Genomic DNA, 25562 nt, shown 5'->3' with positions numbered 1-25562 from the left:
TTTACCAACAAATTACCAGTAATTTACCAACAAATTACCAGTAATTTACCAATAATTTACCAGTAATTTACCAACAAATTACCAATAATTTACCAACAAATTACCAGTAATTTACCAACAAATTACCAGTAATTTACCAAAAAATTGATAGTATATAATTCTTAGACAAAAAAACGTTATGCAAAATTTTATCAAATAGAAGAAAAGTTCTTTTCCAGTTAAGTAGAATAAAAAGCAAAATTTTTAACACATGCATCCTCCCAATTCTTACTTATAGTTCTAAAACTTGGCCATCACCAAAAAAAAAAAAAAACTAGACAGCTAAGCAAAGCTTAGCTGCAAAGTGTGCGTAGCAGGCTGCCTTTTCTACAGCTATAACCGTTATTACATCTAGGTAGTGCATAAGTGAATCAACCATGTCACAGTGATGAGAATTTTTGAAAATCTCACTGCTTCAAAATAATAATTGTTTTTCAGTGTTTTCATATTTTCCAAATTACAATAGGTATTTCAGAATAATTTATAAGCTTGTATTGCTTCTAAATTAAGAAATTTCTAGTTGTTTTTCATAGTTTGCATTGTTTTAAAATTTACAAAATTTCAAATCGATTTCCCGAATTCCCCATCGCTACAATTTCATAAAGTTTTCAATAAATTTTCAGAATTTTGCATTGCTGCTGAGTTAAGAAATTTGCAATCAATTTTTAGAATTCACATTGCCTCTAAATAGTCAAATTTTGAATAATTTTTCAGAATTCTTATTGTCTTTAAATTGAAAAATTTCAAATTCAATTTTCAAGTTCATATTGTCCACAAATTGTAAAACGTTTACTCAATTTTTGGAATTCACATTGCCTCCAATTTTTCAGAATTCTCATCTTCTTCATAAATATTACAATACTTATTTCATATAATTTTCAAGTTCACATTATCTGCAACTTACAGAACTTTTAATCAATTTTTGGAATTCTCAGCGTCTCTAAATACAAATTTTCATATTATTTTTTTAGAATTTCCATTGTCTTCAAATTTATAAATTTTCAAACCAATTTTCAGAACTTGCTTTTTATTCTAAATTAAGAATTAAATCTTATAAAATACCTATGTTAAGAATTTGCATTGCCTATTACACGAAAAAAACATGGGTAATTTTTACAAAAAAATTTAACTAAATACTCACAATTAAGTACCAGATCCCATTCAATAATTTTTACTGTAATCGTATAGTAAAACTTATCATTTTAATAAATTTTGCTGTAGGTACCAATAGTAAAAATCATTTTGTTTTAATAATTTTTACTAAATCATGATAATAAAAATTACATGTTTCAATTGTACAAAAATTAGTTTAATTTCTCATTTTGAAGTAATTTTTAAATTATAAGTAGTAAAAAGTTATAAATTATTCATGTCAAGTAATTCTTACTTTATACTTATGGTTATAGGTAGACAAAAAATTAATGAAATGAATTTTTAGTTAGCAAATGATATCATAATTCATAATTCAGTTTCAGCATTATTTTTGCCCCATTACCATATACTACATAGTAACTCCAAAGCATTTACCTATCCAATTTTCCTACGAAAAATCCGTCACCTACCTACTTACCTCACGGGGATTCGAACCTGGGTCCCTAAATTTCCTATTACTACCTACATGCCCTAACCACTCAGCCACCACTGTGCTACGAGGGTTAGGGCATTAAAATAATATATTTGTTTGGTAAACGCCCCACCAAACCACGCCCACTTGGAATTTACAGCTAACAGACTGGGGGTGTAACAGGGTACAATGAAACACAGCTGGTGATGGAATAGACTGGGGGTATAGCAGGGTACAATGAGCGGCAGGTGTTCTACAAGTCCCCTTTTCCCTTTTTTAGGATTTAATGCATTAAAATAATGAACTAAAATTGCAATTACTCAGCAATTACCCATCCGAATTGAATGAAAATTAATCTATTCCCTCCGCCTTAATGATTCTCAAATGGTGTCCAATAGGTACAAAAAACGGTTGGATACCTTAAGAGAACATTCAGTTCCAATAAAATTTCATTTCTCAAAGCGAAACCAATAGTGTGTTACGCACACTAAAAAAAAATGCAATTGGGCAGCTACAACTTTGGGGATAGTCTTTTCTAGTCACAAGTGGGGTTTCCTGGAGTTTGGGCGTGATTTCGAGTCTGCGCATCCGAGTAAGCATATCTTGGGTTCAAAATTTTCAAAAAATTGCCCAAAAATGGCCGAAAAATATGATTGGGCTGCCATAACTTATGGCTTTTTTCCATCAATTTATAGCCATCCAATTTTTCAAAATCCGTTTCTGCCAGTTAGAACTCTGAATGATTCAGCATTTTTGAAAAAAAAATATAATTATGAAAATCCTGTAAAGTCTTTAGAAAGGCTTAAATTGATCAAATTCAAATTTCATTTTATCGGTAAATGAGCAATAAAATTTAATTTTTTTAAAACACACCAAAAATCAAATAACGAATTCGGGATTTAAAATTTGTCTGCAGGGAGGAGGGGGGTAACTCTATGAAATTTCGTTAGGAGAAATACACCCTCCATTTCTTAACAATAAGGACTATTTTTTTTTGTAAATAGGTAGCTAAAATTTGTTTATTATACGACACATCTCCCCCCCTCCCATAAAATAAAATTCAACAGATATTACAGTAAAATTTGAAAGCATCACGACTAAAATATGTTTGCAGACCAAGAATATGAATGAAAACTACCCTTAAACATATTATGGTGCTCGTAACATCAACCCTAAAGTTACGCACCCCTTTCGTATCATTACATTTTAATGAGACATATTCGGCGACTGTATCACGCTGTTGCATTCATCAATGGAAAAAATCCAGGAAATTAAAACAGCAGAAGTGTCATTAATTAACACGATTAGGTACGTAGTAATACTTACCCTAGCAACTATACGTTCGTACATTTATTAGCTATTCAAACAGACGGAAAGTTAAAATGATGATATCGACGTTGATATAAAGCCATATGTGCTAAGGTACGCCTACTTCGTCTCGACTTCTGAAGAAGTTCGCCATTTCCGGCATATATTTCTACCGATAGAATCTCCCCTTATGGCTAAAACCTTTTTTATCCGATCATCGAAACAATGAAAATGATAGATAGAAAACCAATGGTGAATGTTTTTGTTCGGGTCACTTTAACAGCGGAAATGATTTAAAGGGTGCGAAAATGTTCGTTAGAGCTGAATGATCTTTTATCAATGATAGCAAATCGAGTTGATATTCATGCGGAGTAATTCTTAGCACGTGTTTATCACATGATGATAATCTTTATAACTCGGTAATATGTATGAGCAAAATTTGGAATCAAAACTGGATTATTTTTTGTATGTATGTACTTATATAGGTAAGTAAATATTTCAGTATCCAAAAATAATAAGAAACCGTGTGTAGGCCTATAAGATTTGAAAAGAATTTAAACTAAACCTATTTGGAAATTTTTTTAAACTTTACAACAAATTAAACTCGATATTGGAGACTTTAGCTTCGAGCTACAACATATCAAAGAAAGTAATCTCAAGCATGCGATAGCTTTACCTACTGTTTTGTTTTAATGCAAAAATAAAGCTTTTTCTTAAACCTTAGAGAAAACTTAGCGAAACACGCAAAAAGGTAAGTTAATTTTGAATTTTGGGCAAAAAATCCGTCCAAAGGATTACGTAAAGGCGCAATCCTTAAAACTCGATGTGCTTTTTCTACACAGATACCCATACGTATACCCATGTTTCGACTACTAGCTAAACCCTTCCCAATAAACGCGACTGAAAATCGAGCTCGAAAAAAAAATAAAAGAAAATAATTGCACGAACCGCTCCGAAGTATTGATTTAGACCTCGATAACAAGTTTTTTGAATTAAAGTCGAACCCCGTCTCTCACGCGATAAACACTGTTTGCTTCGTTGAGGAATTTTCCATCGATGCGATGTAAATAAGTATAAATAAAACGTATTTCTATACTAAATATGAAGAAAAACCCGCATAAAAAATTTATTTCGTCGTGGAAAAAATGGTAAGAGTAGTAGAAAAATACCAACTAGGTACCTGTGAGTTGTGATATTCATAAACTCGTATTCCCATCAAGTCTCATACTTATTTACATATGAAAGACTTCACTTGGTTAAACCTAAGTGGAAAAGAACCCCTTATGACAAATCTCTTATGACCGCATCGTATCGCTAAAATTCCTTTTTTATTCGATGCGTGAAAAAGCATTTTTCTTTACCTAATTTCACGTATAGCATGATCGAGCAGCACATCGCTTGTATCGGTACGAGTATACCTCTCCTCTACCTACCCATGTGAGGGGAAAAAGCCAATAAAAAATATCGTCGTGTGTATCCACTATATTTTGTATGGGTTGCTTTTCTCGAATCTGGACCACTCCATCTGCTCTAAATTCGAATAATTGCGCGCGAAGAATAAAAAAAAAAACTAGGGTAATTTTATCTATACCTCTTATACATTATGTAGAATCGACCATGTCTCTAAATAAATTTTCTTTTATGTACACGAAAACCAATCAAGCTGGTTGAAATACACGATGAATACGCAAACACATCCTATATATACTACCTACACGTAAACCGGAAATAAATTACAATTCCGGATACGTTTGTGGTATACACATAGAATCGAACTTTATCTCGTGGCTAGGCATATCGTTGGTGTAGGTGTACCTACATGTAAAATGCTCTGTAGGTCATTGTTATATGCTCTAATAAAGGAATTATGAATTGCAATTCTTTGTACGAGTATTTACGAGTAAGTAGCTGCTTATTCATTGACTATGTGAACATTCAAGTAGGTACTCGTAATAGGTACAGATGAAAAAAGCTCGATGGGACGTAGAATAGATAGGTATACATATTTTCAACTGATTATGCATTTTACCTTTGATTGCTGTAAAGCTTCATTTGTACTCATCGGCTCAAGGCGAACACTTCTATACCTATCAAATAAGTAGAGAAAATATATGCTAAAGGAACGAGTGCCTATTTTTTAAAGGCCATTTTTACTATACCTACAAAAAATCGAATTTTTTCAAAATTCAAATGGACTAGGTATATTTTTCCCTTTCCTCAGTGTACATTTATTTCGACCCCGAATTCATTTTCAAAAATTTTCAACTTATCTGGTTCTTTCCATGTATTCTTTATTTATACAACAAAGATTTTTTCAAAATTGTTTGTATGTATGTAAAAATGCATTATCACAACTTTTCCCATCCAAAATTGGTCTATTTAAATTTTAAAAAATTCCCAAAGATGACCTTTGGTACCGTCTAGCCTTCCTGCAAGTTTGAAATCAGAAATGTTAATTTAGGAAGTATTTTGGAACGCAGATGTGATGATTCCATTTCAATGTTTTGGTCATTATTGCAAATTTCAAAAAACTGAGAAAAATATGCAAAAACTCATGGAGTTTGAAATTGGCAATATAATGAGAATGACCCAAACATTGACCTCTTTGGATTCTAAAATATTTTCCTAATTTTAGGAATAATATAATTTTTTAATATTTTGGCATAATTAATGCAAAAAGTTTGCAAACATGAAATTTTCAAAACACAAATTATCCAAAATCAAGCGATTTGTAAGGGAGGAGGAGCGATAAGGCCATTTTTGGGCACCAGATATGTAGTTATCAACTCGACTACTCTTAAAAATAAATGTTGTAATAAATGTGCCAAATGAGAATCCGTGGTTAGTCCAAAATGACAATTTTTAGGCTCCAGGGGTTCCCAAAGTTGCGAATAAAAAAAAATGTTAGGAACCACTCGGTATTATTTTCAAATTTTTTTTTAGCGTAGGTAAAATATCTGTTTGACCCCGATAAACGTTATGCGGGGTAATTTTCCTGTTTTCAACCATCGGGGGCAAAAATTGTGGGAAGGGGTAATTTTTGAAAAAAATTTAGAACCATCATTTTGAACCTACGCCTTTGAACCCCTATTCAAAAATCCAATTTTCCAATTTTTCGAAATTTCGATATTTTGGGAACCCCTAGAAAACTAGAAACCTGCGATTTGCGCCAAATCTTAACGTTTTGAGGTACTCGTATATTATATTCAATTACCTGGATGAAAAAGTCGATTTTAACTCTCTGTATATTTGTATCTATGTAATTTGGAACCCTTTTCTTAGAGCCCCCCATTTTAGGCACCCCCAAAAAGGATGTTTCTGCATATTTTTCGAATAAATTGAAGAATTTAGATTTGAAACGCACTAGCAAGTGCTCGATAATTTTGCAAATTGATTTTTCCTGTAACTTTCATGTACCTATGAGCCATTTTGGGCCAAATTCTGAGATTTTACTCTTCGAAAAAACGTTAAAATCTGGGTTTCACGATTTCAACTAAGTAAAATGTGCCCAGAGTGGAGAGCTCTGAAAAAAAGAGTACAAAATTACACGAATATTATACAGGGAGCTTATAATTTAACTTTTTCATCTGGATATTGAATATAATGTGTACACCTCAAAACGTCACGTTCGGCGTAAATCGAAGATTTCTAGTTTTCCAAGGTTTCCTAAAATATCGACATTTTGAAAAATTGGATTTTTGAGTATGTACCAGAGGAAAATTTTATTGATTTCAAAATTTGGTAGGATGGAAGTCTTTCAGATAGGTACTAATAGACTGTAAGAAGCTTTTCAGCGAGGTTCAAAAGGGTAGATTCAAAATGGTAGTTCCAACATTTTTTTCATAAATCAACCCCTATAGGAAAATCATCTCGCATAACGTTTACCGGAACCAAACAGATATTTCACACTAAAAAATTTTGAAAATAATACGCAGTGGTTCCTAAAATTATTTTTTATTCGCGACTTTGGGAACCTCTGGAGCCCAAAAATTTGTCATTTCGGATTAACTGACCACAGATTCGTATTTGGGACATTTATTACACCATTTTAAGAGTGGTCGAGTCGATAACTATCTGGTGCCAAAAATCACTTTATCGACCTTCCTCCTTCCATTTCAACCCCTCGGTAGAACCCTAAAAAGTCTTGGATTTTGACCACAATAGCATAAATCGACGCAGAATCTGAAATAGGTACTTTCATTCGAGACCGGATCATTTTCCCCAAAATACAAGTAGGTTGGGTAGGAGCTAAAGCAAAAAAAAACACAATTTTTTTGAAAATGCCTCCTCTTTGAGAGCCCATATCTTCCTTCCAGGGACGCTTCCAGAGCCATTTTTTTTGAGTGGGCAACTCTCAACTCAAAATGAAGGTCTTTGCTGAATTTGATCTAAATCTGTCGACCTTTCTTCACACGTTCCATCCTAATGTGACATGGTATTGCATAATCTATTCCAATGAAGGAAGTAGAACACAACAGACTCATTCTACAGATAGGTACCTACTGTGCTAAGCTATAACACTTCTTGTAAGTTTTGAGCCAATAATGCGAACGGAGATTCTCAATACTTACGAGCTAGACAGAAAATACAGTCTGCGTAATTTACGCATTGCAAAGTACCCGTTTTAGACAAAGGACTCGAAAAGGGAGGAACTCGAGAATAAATAAACTACTCGAGAAAATAATAAAGAAAACCTCGTCGTCTGAAATACACACTTACACTTATTCGTTCGACGAAAAAAAAAATGATTCCTAATTTATATTACGTCTTTAATTTTTTTTTACCTATCTTCAAGGTAATAGCCACAAATACCTTCTCGAGCCTTCGTTGAGAAAAAAAACACAAGTATAATATTTTAAGAGGAAATTAATTTTACTCAAACGATTCCAAGAATTTATTCATCAAAAAGAGGTATAGGTAGGTACGACCGAGAGAAACTTCTATTTATGCCTCAAAGGTCGAAAACTTTTTTTTTTCTTTATAGATGGCAAAATTTTTATAATCACAGGCTTTTGATAATCTAGGCGGATTAGGGTTTTGAAAAATTTGCGTGCATTTTTATCGATGAAATTGCCTGCTATTTTTATAAAACCCAGGTATTCAACCAAAGAGAACATTGTGATTGACTTTATCGTTATTACGTTGTCATAAGTTGATGTTCAATTTTAATATGAAATTTTAAGCCGGCTTTACCAGCTATTTTTTTTTTTTTTTTTTGAAAAGTTTGAGCCTTCTCGAGTATAGAGCGTAATAACCGAGGAAGCAGCAGTCGAAAGTGATGAGACATTGCTGCTTCCCGAATTTACCAGTTGACGTTTTTGATTGAACGAATTTTTTCTTTCACAACTTTTTAATGTTTGTTTCGCACAAAAAGCATGAAAATATTTTCTTGGTCGCTATGTATAATCTCGAGTCTGGTACCGAATACCTTATATACGAGTTGTACCGTATAGTCGAATTGGTGAAATTTTAAACTAAAAAGTTATGAGAGCGATCGTGCGAATATTTACAAAGAAGGTACTCGTACAAAAAAATTCTACGGTTATGTAAACTCGAAACTGTGCGAATAAACACCACGTACTGAAAATAATCGTTTTTCTCTTCAACTATCAAAGTTTTCGAATAAAAGACATCTTTTTTTTCAAATTTCTTTTGTAAATGTCACAAAGTACAACCTGCGTGACAATTTTTCCTCTTTGAGTTGTAGGTAGAGCAGAGCAGTGATATTTGCAAAATATTCTGCATTTGATTAATGCCATCATTTAAAATGAAAATTTGCACATTTTAGGACGATTGTTTTTTGAATTAATTTTTCAAATTCGTACCATAAAATAGCAGTTTTTATCAACGTCTTACCAAAATATCTGGAATATTGGCAAATACCGAACACCAAACATCTACCAATGTAACATCGATATCTTTAGGTAAAGATATCAAAGACCTTGCCCCATTTACTCGGAACTAGGTAACACACCAGGAAGGGTATTTCTCTGCACATTGTTACGAATTATACAAGCCCCTTAATCTTTTCACCGAACATATCCCAACCAAAGTTATACGTTGCGTATGTATGTGGAAGGAAATCAAACATTCACAATTCTAAATCAGCACTCAAAAGCTGCGAAAGTTTTCACTAAGCGCATTAAAAACTCGTTGGTGTAACAGTGTGGAAACCATCATCATACTTATATAGCGAATAGATAGTATCTATATCTATCTATAATACTATAAAGGAAAGTCCCCTTTTTTTGTTGCCGGTAAACTCGAAACTTGCCGAACCAAAAATTCTGAATTTTTATACATACGAACGCCTGTAAGCTGGAGAGTGTTTATAGCGAAAAAAAATTTGAAAAAGTTTAAAAGGACAATTGTTATAAAGCTTCAAAGTTGAAAAAAATGACGACTTTTTTGGACTTTGCGGAGGTGAAACCAGTTTGCGGAGAGACGAGGTAAAATTTCGTTGCAAAGCGAGTGTATTACGTTGCATTGAGGGTAGGTACTGGAAGTGGGGTGGTTCTACAGCAGTTCGGAACAGTGTTGCCAGGTTTTTGAGATGTTAAAACCCCAATTTATGAATTTTTAAAAATTTTGCACGAATGCCAGTAACAATTGAAAAAAAAAACCAAAAATTTCCAAAATATGAGGTGTCCGCCTTCTATTTGAACGGGACCGCGATTTTTGGAAAGAGCATGTTCTACAGCCCCCAAATCCAAATTTTCAGCTGCCCAAGTTTATTTTTCGAATTTTGGCGAATTTTTGAAAATTCAAAATTGACTGTTTTTGGCGATTTATGCTTTTTTAAAAAAAGTACGTAGGTACGTACTTGACCAATAAAAATGGTCAAAATAAGTCCCAAAACTAATATTATTTCCCAAAATCCAAATTTCACCATTTCCAGCCATTCTGGAGCCTCCAGCAATATTTTTCAATCTCTCCAGATCCAAATTTCACCATTTCCAGCCATTCTGGAGCCTCCAGCAATATTTTTCAATCTCTCCAGAATTTTGAATTTGCTCCAGAAATCGTGAATATGAAATTGGGCAGCTATAAATCGAGTTGTGTGTTATACTCAATCTGTTTAACGAGTTTATCCACATTTGAGTCGGTTTTGGGGAGTGGTTTTTTGACCAACTTTTTTCAAATAGAAAATCCAAAAAAATCAAAAGTTTTCCATTTGCGAGGAAATTTTTAAAATATGCGCGAATCGCTGTATTTTGTCCACAACTGACCTCCCGAGACCAAATTCCGCCATTTCCCACCGATCTGGAACCTCCAGCGCGATTTTTAAATTTCTCCAGAATTTTGAATTTGCTCCAGAAGCCGTGAATATGCAATTGGGAAATTCACTCATATTGAATTCGATTTTTTAAAAAAAATCAAAAACAGCACTGAACCGATGCACCAGAAAAAAGAATCATTCGGGTCATCATGATTGTGACCGCATTTTTCGTGACGGTCATGATTTTATGTGACCATTTGTGACCTTTGTAGCTAGGTACCTACTTGAATTTTCAAATTTGTGTCTCGAAACTAATGTATGTACGTCAGACTCTTTGAAAAGAGGAACTTTTTGATAAATTCAATTTTAAATTGACTCATATCATATGTATGTACTAAATTCATAAGTACATCAAAAAACCGGTGAATGCTTCGGTAGGAGAAATTTTTATCACATTTAATTTTATTCCTTAGGTATAACATTTTACGTTAGTAAATCCACTAAATTTTGAATTTGATTTTTAAAAAAAAAATCAAAAAGAGCAGTGAACCCAATGCACCAGAAAAAAAGAATCATATTAGGCCATCAAGATTGTAACCGCATTATTGGGAATGGTCATGATCTTATGTGTCCATTTTTGACCTTTTGTACCTTATGTGACTGTGATTTAGGGGGGAAAATGAAAATTTTGAACTTCAAAGAACAATAATTTGGCCTGTGTCTGAAAAATTCCACTATCCAAAAATCACTGATAATGAAAATGAAAAAAATAAAATAAAAAGAGTAATCATCAAGTTTGTCATTTGTAGCCAAAAACTAACTAGGTACGCAGATGATTCGCAATGTCAGATTTTATACACGTACTCAAGTTTACAATTTTTCAGTTTGGTAACTGTTCTAATGGTTCAGCGATATTCGGAGATAAAACTATGAGAAATGGGGAACTTTCAGGAACTAGAGTTGACCCCTGGAGTGAGGAGAGTTTAAGTTGAAAATTACAGAAAGGTCATTTTTTTGGAGGGGCATTGGCATTACCTACATCAGGTGAAATGTGAAATAAGATAATTACCAAACAATTTTTTATTCATTCATATGTAAATAAACAAAAACAGCTCTAGATCTCTCCAATAAAAATTTCAAACTTCGAAGAATGAAAATGAAAAAAAGAATTAAAAACGGTAAATTGACCAATTTTATCATTTTTAGCTAAATTTTTGTTCAAAGATTATATCTATTCCGGGAGTGCCGACTTTGGAAAAGAAAGATGAAATTTCTCAACATTTCCTCAGTAATGTGAGGAAGTATAACAATGCTATGGCTATGACATCTATAGGTTGCTCTGAGAATTGGGATCCTTTAACGTTCAAAATTTCTGGTCAATTGTATCATCGAATTGGAAGTTTCTTGCCTGTACAGGGGCAGGCACCAAGGTATTTGCAAATATATATTGTTGGTGGAAGTGAAGAGATAGATAATCGTGATCCGACAAATGATAAGAAAAATAAATTAAACAGAGATGTTTTGAAAATTCTTCAAGAAATGCTACACACTCACAACCAATATGTGAGGGACTTCAAAGTAGCATACGAAAAAATTCAAAATTCTCAACAACCTGTGAATAATGTTAAAATCGTCATAAAAGATAGTATACCTGGAAAGCATAAAGGAATTACAAATGCTCCGCAAACGAATGAAATTGCCGTAGTAATTGCTGGACAGGACAATGAAACCAGAGATATTGTAATTGAAGGTAACTTTACCTAAATTTGTAATGATATATACCATACCTATTAGATTGCTTTTCAATATCATAAATTCTCAAATTGTTTCAAATTTTTTTTAAATTCTAAAATTGTAAAATTTCAAATTTTAGGCGTTTCTGTACAATTATCGTAAAATTTTCAAATCATCAAATTCCCAATTTTTTTAAATTTTTTTTAAAATTCTAAAATCCTAAAATTTCAAATTTGTTCTAAAATTGCTGAGATGATGGATTCAATCTCATACGAGAAAGTAGAAACACATTGATCACTGGATGCTTTACAGTTAGATTGTTTTTTAATTTCTGTACAATTTTCGTAAAATTCTCAAATTCTCAAATTTTTTAAAATTCTAAAATTCTGAATTCTAAAATTCCGAATTCTAAAATTGTAAAATTTCAAATTTTAGGCGGAGGTGGTAGATCATTGGATGCTTTACAGTTAGATTGTTTTTTAATTTCTGTACAATTTTCGTAAAATTCTCAAATTCTCAAATTTTTTAAAATTCTAAAATCTTAAGAATTTCAAATTTTAGGCGGAGATGGTAGATTTAAGCTCACAATTGGATTGTTTTTAATTTTGGTACAATCTTTGTAAAATTCTCAAATTTTGAATTTTTTTTAAATTCTAAAATCCTAAAATTTTAAATTTTTTCTAAAATTGCTGAGATGATGGATTCAAGCTCATACCAGAAACACATCAATCACTGGATGCTTCACAGTTAGATTGTTTTTCAATTTCTGTATAATTTTCGCAAAATTCTCAAATTCTCAAATTTTTTAAAATTCTAAAATTCTAAAATTTCAAATTTCTCTAAAATTAAATTTTAAATTTTAGGCCGGGATGGTAGACTCAAGCGAATACGAGAAACACATCGATCATATGATGCTTTACAATATCCTATTTTGTTTCCTTATGGTACTGATGGCTACTCAATAAATTTGAAGAAAGAAGATGGAATTTCAAATCTGTCAGCCATGCAATTTTATAAATACATGTTGATGGACCGTGAAACAAATTATTTACTACTATTTAGAGAACTTTTGAATGTATACATCGTAGATATGTTTGCTAAAATTGAAAGCGAACGTCTGTTGTTCATTCGATTGAACCAACAGAAATTACGTTCTGAAGAGTATGCTCATTTGAGAGACTCTTTAGCAACAGATGATGCCGATAACATAGGCAAACTGGTCATACTACCATCATCATATGTCGGAGGGCCACGCTACATGTGTGAAAAATCACAAGATGGCATGGTCTATGTGAAAAAGTTTGGCACTGCCGACTTATTTATCACGTTTACGTGCAATTCGAGATGGGAGGAGATCACCAAACTATTAGTCCCAGGCCAACAGCCAAGTCATCGATACGACCTAATTTCAAGAATATTTAAGTTGAAATTAGGTAAATTAATCGATATGTTGGTCAAAGAGGCTATATTCGGTGCGGTAAAATGTTACATGTACACAGTTGAATGGCAGAAAAGAGGTAACACATTGTAGGTATAATTAATTGCGGAATGAAGTCAATACATGTTTCTTATGCATACAATTTTTTTTGTAGGGTTACCTCATGCTCATATTCTTTTGTGGTTGAAAGAAAAAATACATGCCAGTGATATAGACAAAATCATTTCTGCTGAATTACCAGATCCTGAAGCCGATAATGAATTGTATCAGTTAGTTTCAACTCACATGATTCATGGACCATGTGGTAATTTCAATTCAAGCGCCCCCTGTATGGCAGACAAAAAATGTCTGAAAAAGTATGTTATTAAAAAAAATAGGTTCATAAGCAATCATATCAGTCGCATGTGAGCAGTTATACTAGAAAATTCTTCTTTTACAGGTTTCCACGAAATTTTTCGAATGCAACACAAACCAATTCTAATGGTTACCCTTTATATCGGAGAAGATCTCCAGAAAATGGAGGGTTCACAGTTACATATAAAAATGGAACAGTTGTAGATAATCGATGGGTGGTACCCCATAATCCTGTGCTGCTGAGGGCATTTAATGCCCATATAAATGTAGAATCGTGTCATTCCATTAAAGCAGTAAAATATATATGCAAATATATTTGCAAAGGCAGTGATTTAGCTGCTCTTAAATTTGCATTGGACGAGGTGGACCGATATGTCAATGGTAGATATGTCAGTACAAGTGAAGCAGTATGGCGTATTTTTGGGTTCAGTATTCATGAGCATTATCCACCAGTAAGAATATTTGTGTGACCTGTTGTACAGAAAGTTACTTGATGTCTAAAACATCTTTCCAAAAAAAAAAACGTTCAAAGTTTACTCAGCTTTAGAAAATTTTTAAATTTTTTTTTGAAACAAATCAATTTTTAAAAAAAATCAAATTTTTTCAAAATTTACACACCAACTTTTGGTTACTTCAACTGTCCAACTTGAATTTTTAAAACTAATCGTCTTTTTTGTAAATATTGAAATGTAAAATTTTCAAATTTTTGATTTTTGAACGTCAAGTAGGCACCTTTCTGTACAACTGAAATTATGTTTAAAATTATTCAGTGTTTAGTTCATTTTTGATTTTTCAATTTTAGATAATACATTTAGCAGTACATCTAGAAAACGGCCAAAGAGTAGTTTATAAAAAAGAAAATGTGCTACAAAAAATAGCGGAGCCTCCCTCCACCACTTTAACAGAATTTTTCAAGTTGTGTCAAAAGGATGAATTTGCAAAAACGCTGCTATACGATGAAGTTCCAAAATATTTTGTTTGGGATAAAAAAAAATTTCAAAAACGAAAGCAAGGACGTCCAGTACCAGGTAGCAATTGTAAATAAATAAAAAATTATGGTTACTTGGAAATAAAATATTACGTAAAACTGTTCTCAATTATAGATTATCCAGGGTATTTTGAAAGTGATGCCATTGGAAGAGTTTACACTGTAACTCCAAAAAATGAAGATTGTTTCCATTTAAGAATGCTGCTTTTCAAAGTTCGAGGTCCTACTTCTTTCAAAGATTTGAGAACATTTGATGGAATTGAACACAGAACGTATCAAGATGCATGTTTAGCGAGAGGAATGTTGGAAAATGATGATCAGTGGATTGAAACGTTGAAAGATGCCGTGATCAGTAAAAAGCCTAAACAAATTCGGGAATTATTCGCTATCATTATTGTATACTGTCAGACCAGTAATCCTACACAGCTATACGAGTTGTTCAAGGAAGATATGGCTGAGGATATTCTTCATAAGCATCGTAATACTTTGATTAATCCTGATCTTGATTTCACAGACTTCATTTTTAATGAAAGTTTATTACTTCTCAATGACGAAATTACTTTGGCGAGTAATGGAAAAACGTTGGCACATTATGGTCTACCACAACCAGAAAATGTTTCTGAAGTATCTATTGAATACTTAAGAGAAGTGTCGTATAATCATTCAGAATTGGAAAAATATATTGAAGAGAATGAACCAAAGCTAAATCATGAACAAAAATTTGTTTATGATACTGTTACTCATAGTGTAATATCCAACCAATCAAAACTGTTTTTCATTGATGCTCCAGGAGGCACAGGTGAATACTTATTTAATGATCTAAAATTAAATATTAAAATTTCAAATTTAATTCTCAAATTCTTAAAATTTTTTAAGATTCTAAAATTTCAAATTTTAGGCCAAGATAGTAGATTCAAGCTCACAATTAGATTGTTTTTAATTTTGGTACAATTTTTGTAACATTCTCAAATTTTGAATTTTTTTAAAATTCTAAAACTCTAGAATTTCGAGTTTTTCAAAAATTAAATATTAAATTTCAAAAATTTGGGCCGAGATTATATTATTTTCAATTTTGGTACAAAATTCTCAAATTTTGAATTTTTTTAAAATTCTAAAATCCTAAAATTTAAAATTTTTTAAAAAATTGCTGAGATGATGGATTCAAGCTCATAGGAGAAACACATCGATCATTGGATGCTTTACGATTACATTGTTTTATAATTTCTGTACAATTTTCGTAAAATTCTCAAATTCTCAAATTTTTTCAAATTTTTTTGAAATTCTAAAATTCTAAAATTTCAAATTTTATGCGGAAATGGTAGATTTATGCTCAAAATTAGATTATGTTTCTTAAAATTCATGATATGTATCAAATTGACTATGTTTATTAACTTTCAGGTAAAACATTTCTAATGAATGTGTTATTGGCTAAAATTAGAAATGGTAACCAGATAGCATTAGCTGTTGCATCTTCGGGTATTGCTGCAACTCTTCTTCATGGGGGTAGAACTGCTCATTCTACCTTCAAGGCTCCACTTGATAAAGATTCCACTGCATGTAGTATCGGTAAAAATACAGCGTTGGCTAAACTCATGAAGCAATGTTCCTTGATCATTTGGGACGAATGTTCAATGACCCATAAGTCTACTTTACAAGCAATTGATACCACTTTAAGAGATCTCAGGAATAATAATTCACCTATGGGTGGCATAAATGTGCTGTTTGGAGGTGATTTCAGACAAATATTGCCAGTAGTAGAACGAGGTATTTTATCAATTTATTAAAGCATAATGATGTATTTTCACACGATCATTTGAATGAGATTTATTTTTATGTAGGTACACGGGCTGATATCGTTCACGCATCATTAAAATACTGCGACTTATGGCAATCTGTCAATGTATTACCATCCCTGCATAGAAATATGCGATTAACTGAAGAATCTCAAGCATATTCAAATACCCTATTACAGCTTGGGAATGGTTCTTTTCCAAATGTTGATGATAGAGTAGAAATAGAGAAAATTGCAACTTTAATAACCTGCGAGGAGCACTTTATTGGAACAATATGGCCAGAAGTTGAATCGATATCAAAAAAGTCGTCTTCATGGATTGCTGAGCGGGCGATTTTAGCTCCATTAAATTCTACAGTACATGAAATTAACGATAAGATTCTTCAAAGCATAACTTCAGAGGTAATCTCAGTTCATCATTTATATGACGTTCAAAACATACTTTTTGAGAAAAATATGTTCAAACTTTGAAAAGCTTTTGGAAACTTTTTAAACGTTTTAAAAAAACCATACCTATCTTTCAAATTTTGTGAGATTTTGGAAACTTTTCAAAATTAGAAAACAAATCATATCAGTTTCAAATTATGTTACGAATGACATTTTAAATGCGCTATACATGTATTTTTCACGAAAAACATGAATTTATGCCCGTTTTCGGTGTCACAAAAAACATACCTACCAAAATTTCATTTTTTTTTTCAAAAAATTAATAAATTTTCTGATCAACTTTTTGTTACTTACTCCAAATTCAAAAATGTAGAATTTTGAAACTAATTGCCCAATGAAAATGTCATATTAATGAAATTGTAGAAAATGCAATTTTCTTTTAGATTACTTTCCTTTTTTTAAAGTTTGTAAGTACTTTTTTTGTGAAAACAATTTTTTGGACGTCAAGAACCAGTTTCCATAGACCAATTTATGTACACAGTTGATTAAAACAGTTCAAATTTTACAGGAAACTACATATTTTTCCATCGATAAAACAATGGATGCTGAAGATGCCACAAATTTTCCAATAGAGTTTTTAAACTCCCTTTGTCCTCAGGGCATGCCCAGTCACGAGTTGAAATTAAAAATAGGTGTTCCAGTGATGCTACTACGTAATCTAAATCCACCAAAATTATGCAACGGTACACGTTTAATCATCACACGCTTAACTAAGAATGTTGTTGAAGGAAGTATTTTAAATGGAACCTTTAAAAATGAATCTGTGTTTATACCAAGAATTCCGCTGACACCATCAAATCTCCCATTCACGTAATTACATACTTACTTTTTTTAAAAAATCTACTTTAACTTTCTTCTTCAGTAATGCAGGTAATCATAACTTCTATTCCCATATTTCTTCTAGGTTTAAAAGAATTCAATTTCCATTGAAAGTATGTTTCGCCCTAACCATAAACAAAGCTCAAGGACAGAGCTTTCACACAGTTGGTATTCATTTGAAAAATGAGTGCTTTTCTCATGGACAGTTATATGTAGCTGCTTCAAGGGTCAAGGATTCGTCTAATTTGTATATTTACAACTCAGATACTAATTCAACAGTAAATGTAGTATACCCGGAAGTTTTGTAAATAAAATGTTCGTAATGTTTTTTCTGGATATATTTTCATTTCTACTGATGTAACATTTTTAGAATAACAAAATAAGAGCAACAAAATAATATACAAAATCAAAATTAATATTAAATGAGATAAAACACTGCTACAACAGAACTAAGTCACGAAGTTACTAAAAATAATTCAATCAATCATAACTAAGTCATACAATTTTTTGAAATCAGTCTAAAAAATAAGTCCATCACAACTGATGAAAATTTTCGAATGGGAAAAATACCTACATTAAAAAAACTCAAATCTGTTTAAAAACTACATTAAAAAACGTAATAAAAACTTTTGAAAAAACGTAGGTATCTGATCAATAAATTTTTTTGACATCAGTCTAAGAAATAAGTCAATCACAACTGATAAAAATTTTCGAATTCGAAAAATACTTACTTTAAAAAAATTCAAATTTGTTTAAAAACTACATTAAAAAACGTCATAAAAAATTTTGAAAAAACGTATCTGATCAATACATTTTTTTGAAATCAGTCTAAAAAAATTAATCAATCATAACTAAAAATACTTATATAAAAAAAGTCAATTTTTTTAAAAACTGCATTTAAAAACGTCATAAAATCTTTTGATAAAACATATCTGATCAGTAAATTTTTTTGAAATCAGTCTAAAAAAATTAGTGAATCATAACTGATAAAACTAAAAATACTTATTTACATTTAAAAAAAGGTCAGAATTTCTTTTAAAAAATTACTTCATCAATAAAACCTTTCGAAATCAGTCTAAAAAAATAAGTCAATCACAACGGATAAAAATTTTCAAATACGTAAGTACTAAAAATACATTAAAAAGTCGTCATGAAAATTTTCAAGAAAATGTGTCTCATCAATAAATTTTTTTGAAATCAGTCTAAAAAAATTATTCAATCATAACTGATAAAAATTTTCGAATACTAAAAATTCAGTAAAAATAAGTCATACAAATACAAATTTTTGAAAAAACGTACCTATCTGATCAATAAAACCTTTTGAAATCACATCATAACACTTCAGTCTTTACATGCTGGATTTTAAAGTTTCGATTTCCATCATTAATCTGATTTTCTTTCGGCCCAACTGCATTTCTTTCTGCTCAATTTTCTTTAATTCTTCTTCGGCATCATTCAGTAATTCGTCCAACTCCCTTTTGGTTTTTTTCGGAGAGGCCACTTCAAAAGAATTGTCCATCACTTGAGAAAAATTTATTCTCAAATCACTGTCGCACTTATTCTTTAGCCAATTATTCAACTCCTCCGTTCTGTCCCATGCTGGGTTCTTTTTGATTTTTGACGTTGCATTTACATTCAATCGTTTTGAGCCACTTTTTAGTTGTTTTAGAAACATATCCTCGATGGCGAATACGGAATTAAGAGTGAAATCGTTGCTGTTCACATGTTCAGGCTCCCAAAACGTCACCATTATTTCTCCCGTTTCATCCATGATTGTAGCTTCTGCTATTTCTTTTTGACTGTTTCCCACAGCGACCGTTTTCTTCATAATATTAGATAACACTCCAATTATCGAAACTTCACCCGTTTTATCATTACACTCTTCTATTTTTACGTAATTAGTCTTTTTGGGGATCACAATAAAATCTTCATCATCTTCATCACAAACAGTCAACTCAGTGGTTTTGTTTAAGCGCAGCTCCATGGAAGTCACATTTCTATAAGTGTTCACTTTAATTAAAGCACCACTTATGGTGTAACATTTGTCGTTTTCTATTTTGTTGAAAAATTGATTAACATTATCATTGAACGCGATCGCCTTTATTTCGTCAGTTCCGTCATGAAAATAGCAGCTGAAATATTTACCAGATTCATATTCGGATATTTTACTTTTCTTCTGGGCCACTGCCTTGATGGTCCAGCCAGTAAGGCCAGTCTTCAAATCTGCTATCGCGATCATTTTTATATGCGTTTTATCAAAATATACACAAGTATTTCACACTACACTATGACCAACCATGAAAAATAACAAAAAAATTAACTTGAAAATATGCTGTTTGTGATAGGCACGAGTGCAAAATTTTAAAAAAAAATAGCCAACTTCAACTACGTATTTTAAAACGTTTTTTTCAATACACACAAAATACGTTGGTCTTATACATGGAGTCACATCTGCACGGGCTATTTTTAAATACTGAAAAAGAAACCTAAAAGGAACACGAACATGGAGTACAATGGTGATGACTAAATTTGATGACTCCAGGAATACAAAAATTAAGGGCTGTTTTCGGCTATAAAAAAAAGGTTCCCGCATACAAAAGCCTAGGTATGTGTTTGGTGTTTGTTACATACGATCGGACATCACAACTCAACTACAAATATGTTGAAATCAACAACAAATACGTCTTGGTGATGATGACTACATTAAGGATGACTCAACTAACAGCAATGAAGGGTGGTTTTGTGCTATAAAAAAAAAGGTTCCTACAAGACAAAAGCATACCCATGTGTTCGGTGTCTGTTACAGTGTTACATATGAGCGGACATCACAAATCGACAACAAATACGTCGAAATCGATGACAAATACCAACTACGAATACCATTTCTAAAAAAAATCTTCACCCGTCCGAAGGACGGGTATTTTCTGCTTGTGGTATATAAAGTAAGTTCGCGGTAAAAACTCATTACAAAAGAAGCTCGCGTAGAATACTTTTCAGGCCCAACTCCAGAACTTTTACGACTGGACCATTGCCAAGGTATCTTCTTACAGCGTAATAGTATCGAATGTTATTTCAAGCTGCGTAAATTGCTATTTGACCTAGTACCCTGAGTTTTCCCATTCAAAATCCAAAGGTTAAGCGTGAACACGACTCGATACTCGTATTTCACGACGTCCTACCGTAACTTATTCGTGTATACGTATGTCCGCATGTTGACGTACAATTAAAAATGAGGTAGGCTAGGAACAGCGAAAAAGAACACAACTGGAGTGTTTTCTGTTAGGTATACCTACGATTAATGGCACTGTTTTACCAATGAATAACTAATAAGTAAGAGTATACATACATACAATATGCGAGGCTTTTCTGAAACCATGTATTACCTACTGGTCTATGTGATGTACCTATTGTTGTGTGTGTAGCTTTAATTCATTTTTCAAGTTGACGAGCAAACGACTAAAACATGTTAATCGATCGGCGTTAAACTTGTTCGTGTTGTAAATGAAACACCTGTCAATTAAATGAAATAGACCTGGTAACTGAGACCTTTCGATTATTTATTCGGATATACAAAGTACAAGGTTTGCGTGTTAGGAGTATCCGGTCACTAGTGAATGGAAGAATTCTATTAATGGTACCTCATCAATGCCATATATTTTCCGGCTGTTTACTTTTTACGTTCTAAATAGGGTGTTTGGCAACGTCGCAATTGAAAAATAAATCCAAAAAGTCAATTTTGGACTTCCTAGTTGAAAATGAGGAGGTTAGTGACAAAGTTAGACAAACGCCACTTTCAAAAAAATCGAGTTAGGTATTGATTCTTATAGGATTTTTAACGCTCATTTCATTGCCGAGGTCCGTTACTTACAAAATACCTAGTTCATAAAAGGGTACAAAACTCAGTCAAAGTTTTGCCTCAAAAACGTTGAACGCGTATTTCACCCTTTTATGGACTATTTTGTGAGAAACGAACCTCGGCAATGAAAAGAGCGTTAAAAATCCCATAAGAGTCAATACCCAACTTCATCCACACTTCACAGTAAGGTAGAAAATTCAGCGCTGCATATTTTTGTACTAGATAAAAAACCTCAATTTTCTCAAAACTAACTTCATGGCGTTTGTCTAACTTTGTCACCAACCTCCTCAAATATTGGAACCCTTTGAGTAGAAATTTCAAGGGCACTACTGCGCCAGGAGCCACTAGTGTGAATATTTATGATCAAGTTTTATACCTACCAATATCATCAACAAAAATGGGAATTAAATATAAAAATTTCTCCCTTCATTTTCCCCTCTAATTTCATTGAATAAGCTATCATCAATGGAACAAAATTCAGAACGAACACGGATATACTTGGCCCTTTGATATTGAAAATTTTTTATGGCTGCAGCATTTGGAATTGGGTCATCCACATTTGAAATTTTTGAACAATAGGTACCATTTTGTAAAATTTTAAATCACCATTTTGCCATCATCTTATGATGACTTCACACTCATGAAAAATATGTGTGACGTGCTCCACGAGAATCCGACCTTAGGTCAAAAAAAGGGTTTTCAAGTTAATGAGCGATTATTATAAGGTGCACCGGGGGAAGTTGGAATTCGGGGTAAGTTAGAAAACTTGCTCTAGCGCCTAGAGGTTTATATCTGGCGAAGTGCCACTAAAGGTGACTTGAGGGTACTACCCCTACTTCATCACGGCATAAAAATTTTCGCGATTCAGTTTCATTTTAGATGTCTTTGGTTCAATTGTAGGTATTTTGTTGTTGTTTTGAACTTATTTTGAATTTGGTCTAAAATACAGACTTTCTATTTCTTAGTTTTTCGCATATAGCGGACGAACCGTGCGTCCTAATGAAAATCTGATGAGAGTGATCTCAAAGAGAATTAAATTCTCTACAATTTTGATTTTATGCAATTTTTCTAGGACGCTCGGTTTGTGATCTATGCCTCTGCAAAGTTTAGCCTGTTCTGACTTCCCCCAATTGGGGTAAGTCAGGACAGTTTATATTTTATTCCACTGAGCAAAAGCAACTGTGTCAATCGCGCTCAAATTTTCACCATAGGTTAAGAACCCTTATGGGAACCTACATAATAAATTTGATCCATTTTGGTTCATTAGAAGGGGAGTAACAGCTGGTCAAAGTTGAAATTGCGAAAAATCATTCTGACTTGCCCGGGTGCACCTTAGAAAAAAGACGCCCTTTCCAATGGCGCAAACCGCAACTTCCTATCTCTTTTACTTTCCTCGGAAATTGACCCCAAAGTTGAGTGGTAGGGCCAAAATCAACTCAAAATTCATTTTTTTTATTTTTTATGATTTTGGCAGTAAAAAATAACCTAATTTGCATACAAACACTTATCAAGCCCCATTCGTGTATTTCACTTCATAAAAACTTGTTAATTCATTAATTTTTTAAAAGAAGAAAAAGTAGAATAAATTTCATTTTCAGTGAAAAATCAAAAATCTGCTTGAAAAAATATTAAAATAAAAAAAACAACTGAAAAAAATTAAAAAAAATTGTTGGCTTAGGGGGGATTTGAACTCAGTACCTCCCGCGTGATAGTCCATCAGCTGCGCCACGCAGCTAGCGTGGCAGCGTAGGAACATGCGGTTATGACTGGTTTACACAAACAGTCACAGAGCTAAAGGGGACCTAGATGAAACTACTGGAGACGTTTCTGTTGCATACCTACCCGAAAATAAGGGGAAAACACACTTCAAAACTTTAAATGCATGTTTCTCAAAACACATTTTTTCCCCTTGATTATAATTTTTTTGAACATGACGTGAACCAATGTGAATAAAACCTTCAATTCAACTCTCATAGACCAAGAGCTAGCACTTTTAGACCATGCTTAGAGCCTGCAGGGAGAAATTTCAAATTACTTTAGTGGGGCCAAAAATGAACTAGGTTGTAAGGTGGCATTATGGCCTCACATGTCCTCTCAGTGCATCTCGTAATGATTCTTAAGTTGGTGAAGATCCTATAGGACTGGGTTAATTCCATCCTTTACATCTTTACAACTTAGGGATCGTTTGATTTATTAAGGTAAGATGTAGGTACTTGCAAATTCCAAGTATTATCGAATCCCAGCAGGGGGTCCGCGCTAATATTATATATGGGCAGGGAGTTCGCATTTATATCATTGTAATATTATTGGTTATTATATTTCCCCGTCTTTTGGTAAAAGTGGCGCGAGCCTATCAGCTTTCGAGATTGATTCCAGAACTTTTAGATACTTTAGGTATAATTTTAGCTAGGTTCGATCTCAAAATCACTTCTTGTTCTTCCGTGGTGATAGATAAGTGAGTTTAGTACAGACCCGTACTTAGGGGATCTATGAATCGTTGGACTTGAGCATTTAGTCCGTTTCCTTAAACTTAATTGTTTGAAAGCGTATTCCCCATTGGGGGAAAATCTGCCCATACGCTGAAAAAGACGCCAAAACCAGCTGGTTTATTGACGTATTCCAAATACACACGTGAAAAAGCGTTGTCCAGAAGGCGGATTGGGGCACTGATAGAAAAATCTGCTAAAAAATACGCTACAATAATATTTTGTAGCGTATTTTCTCGCGTAAGGCCACAGCGCTTTCAAATTAAGTGGCGTGTTTTTTGCGTTGGAAGAAACCAACTACAAAATACGCTACAAACAGGTTTCTTGGCGTAATTCTTTCGCGTATTTTATAAACACAAGCGTAAATGTGGTATTTTACGCGTATGTTTTCACGTAGTATATAAATTTTGCGTTCATATCTATACATGTTCCGGTGGCCAGGTTGGTAGAGAAGTCGTCTACTGACTTGGAGACCCAGGTTCGATACCCGGCGGTGCTAACATTTTTTCATCAATATTGGACATCGGTAGAATTTATCGCGTGAAAAAATACGCGCGCCGATTAATGAGCAGAAAAGTATTGGCGGAAAGTGTTGAAATTCCTGCCGCGTTTTTTGTCGGGTATCATCAGCAGATTTTCACCCAATGGGGATTCTTATACCCTGTTTGCCCTTATTAGAGATTGGTGAATTTGTGCCTTACTTAAAACAATCAAGCACTTCATCTTAGTTGCCCTGTGGTGCCATTGTTTTAATTAAGTTTTCATTGGTGAATTTGAAAGTGTCTCTGTTCTAATTACGCTATTTTGGTGAATTTGTATATTGGCGAAATGTGTATACCTATTTGAGAAAACCTTATATTTAAGAGAACCCAGTTGACCACGTGCTAGCAAAAAGCTAGCGTTTTATTCGCGTTTTGATAAGTTGCTAGCAATTTACTCGCTTTTTGTGGCCAGCAATAATTGTCTCGCTAAAAGTAAGCGTTTTTCTTGCAGTTTTTCGCTAGCAAATTCAATTCTAGCAATTTTTGAGCTGTTTTCCAGGACTCTCAGCTAGCTTTTATTTCACTTTAACTTGCTCGCCTTATGCTAGCGTATTACTGGCGGATACTTGCTCGCAATTCTATGCTAGGACAGTTCAAGCAATATTCTCGCATATCTCAGCTAGCTTTTACTTCACTTCATACATGCTCGCCTGATGCTAGCGTATCACTGATGGATACTTGCTTGCAATTCTATGCCAAGAAAGTTCAAGCAATATTCTCGCATATCTCAGCTAGCTTTTGCCTCACTCTATACCTGCTCGCTTAATGCCAGCGTATCACTGACTAATATGTACCTGCTCACAGTTTTATGATAGGAAACTTCAGGTAATATTCTAGCATCTCTGAGCTAGCATTTACTTAGCCATCTGGCTCTAGAAAAATGTAAGCATATCTCTAGTTTCTGCATCTGGTGACTTGGCGTTTTCTTTGTAGTCAAATGATAGGAATGTGCTACCAGATCTTACGCATTTCTCAC

General features: G+C 33.0%; 2 protein-coding genes across 5 annotated transcripts in view; both read right to left on the bottom strand.

Moving 5' to 3' along the window:
- The window catches only part of LOC135849053 (discoidin domain-containing receptor 2-like), a 285224-nt gene that overhangs the window by 84090 nt on the left and 175572 nt on the right, over window positions 1-25562 (bottom strand). The gene's annotated exons all lie outside the window — the stretch shown is intronic.
- LOC135849124 (uncharacterized) lies at window positions 18898-20043 on the bottom strand. Its single transcript, XM_065369382.1, has one exon. The coding sequence runs from the start codon at window positions 19939-19941 to the stop codon at window positions 19051-19053; it is 891 nt and encodes a 296-aa protein (XP_065225454.1). The 5' UTR covers window positions 19942-20043; the 3' UTR covers window positions 18898-19050.

This window comes from Planococcus citri, chromosome 5 (assembly GCF_950023065.1).
Source record: "Planococcus citri chromosome 5, ihPlaCitr1.1, whole genome shotgun sequence".
Classification (NCBI taxonomy): Eukaryota; Metazoa; Arthropoda; class Insecta; order Hemiptera; family Pseudococcidae; genus Planococcus; species Planococcus citri.
Note: the sequence above shows the minus strand (reverse complement) of the source record. Positions and strands in the feature narration are given on the sequence as shown.

Bases quoted from the DNA above. Each gene is read 5' to 3' on its own strand.
- LOC135849124 (XM_065369382.1), bottom strand. From the start codon at position 19,941: ATGATCGCGATAGCAGATTTGAAGACTGGCCTTACTGGCTGGACCATC.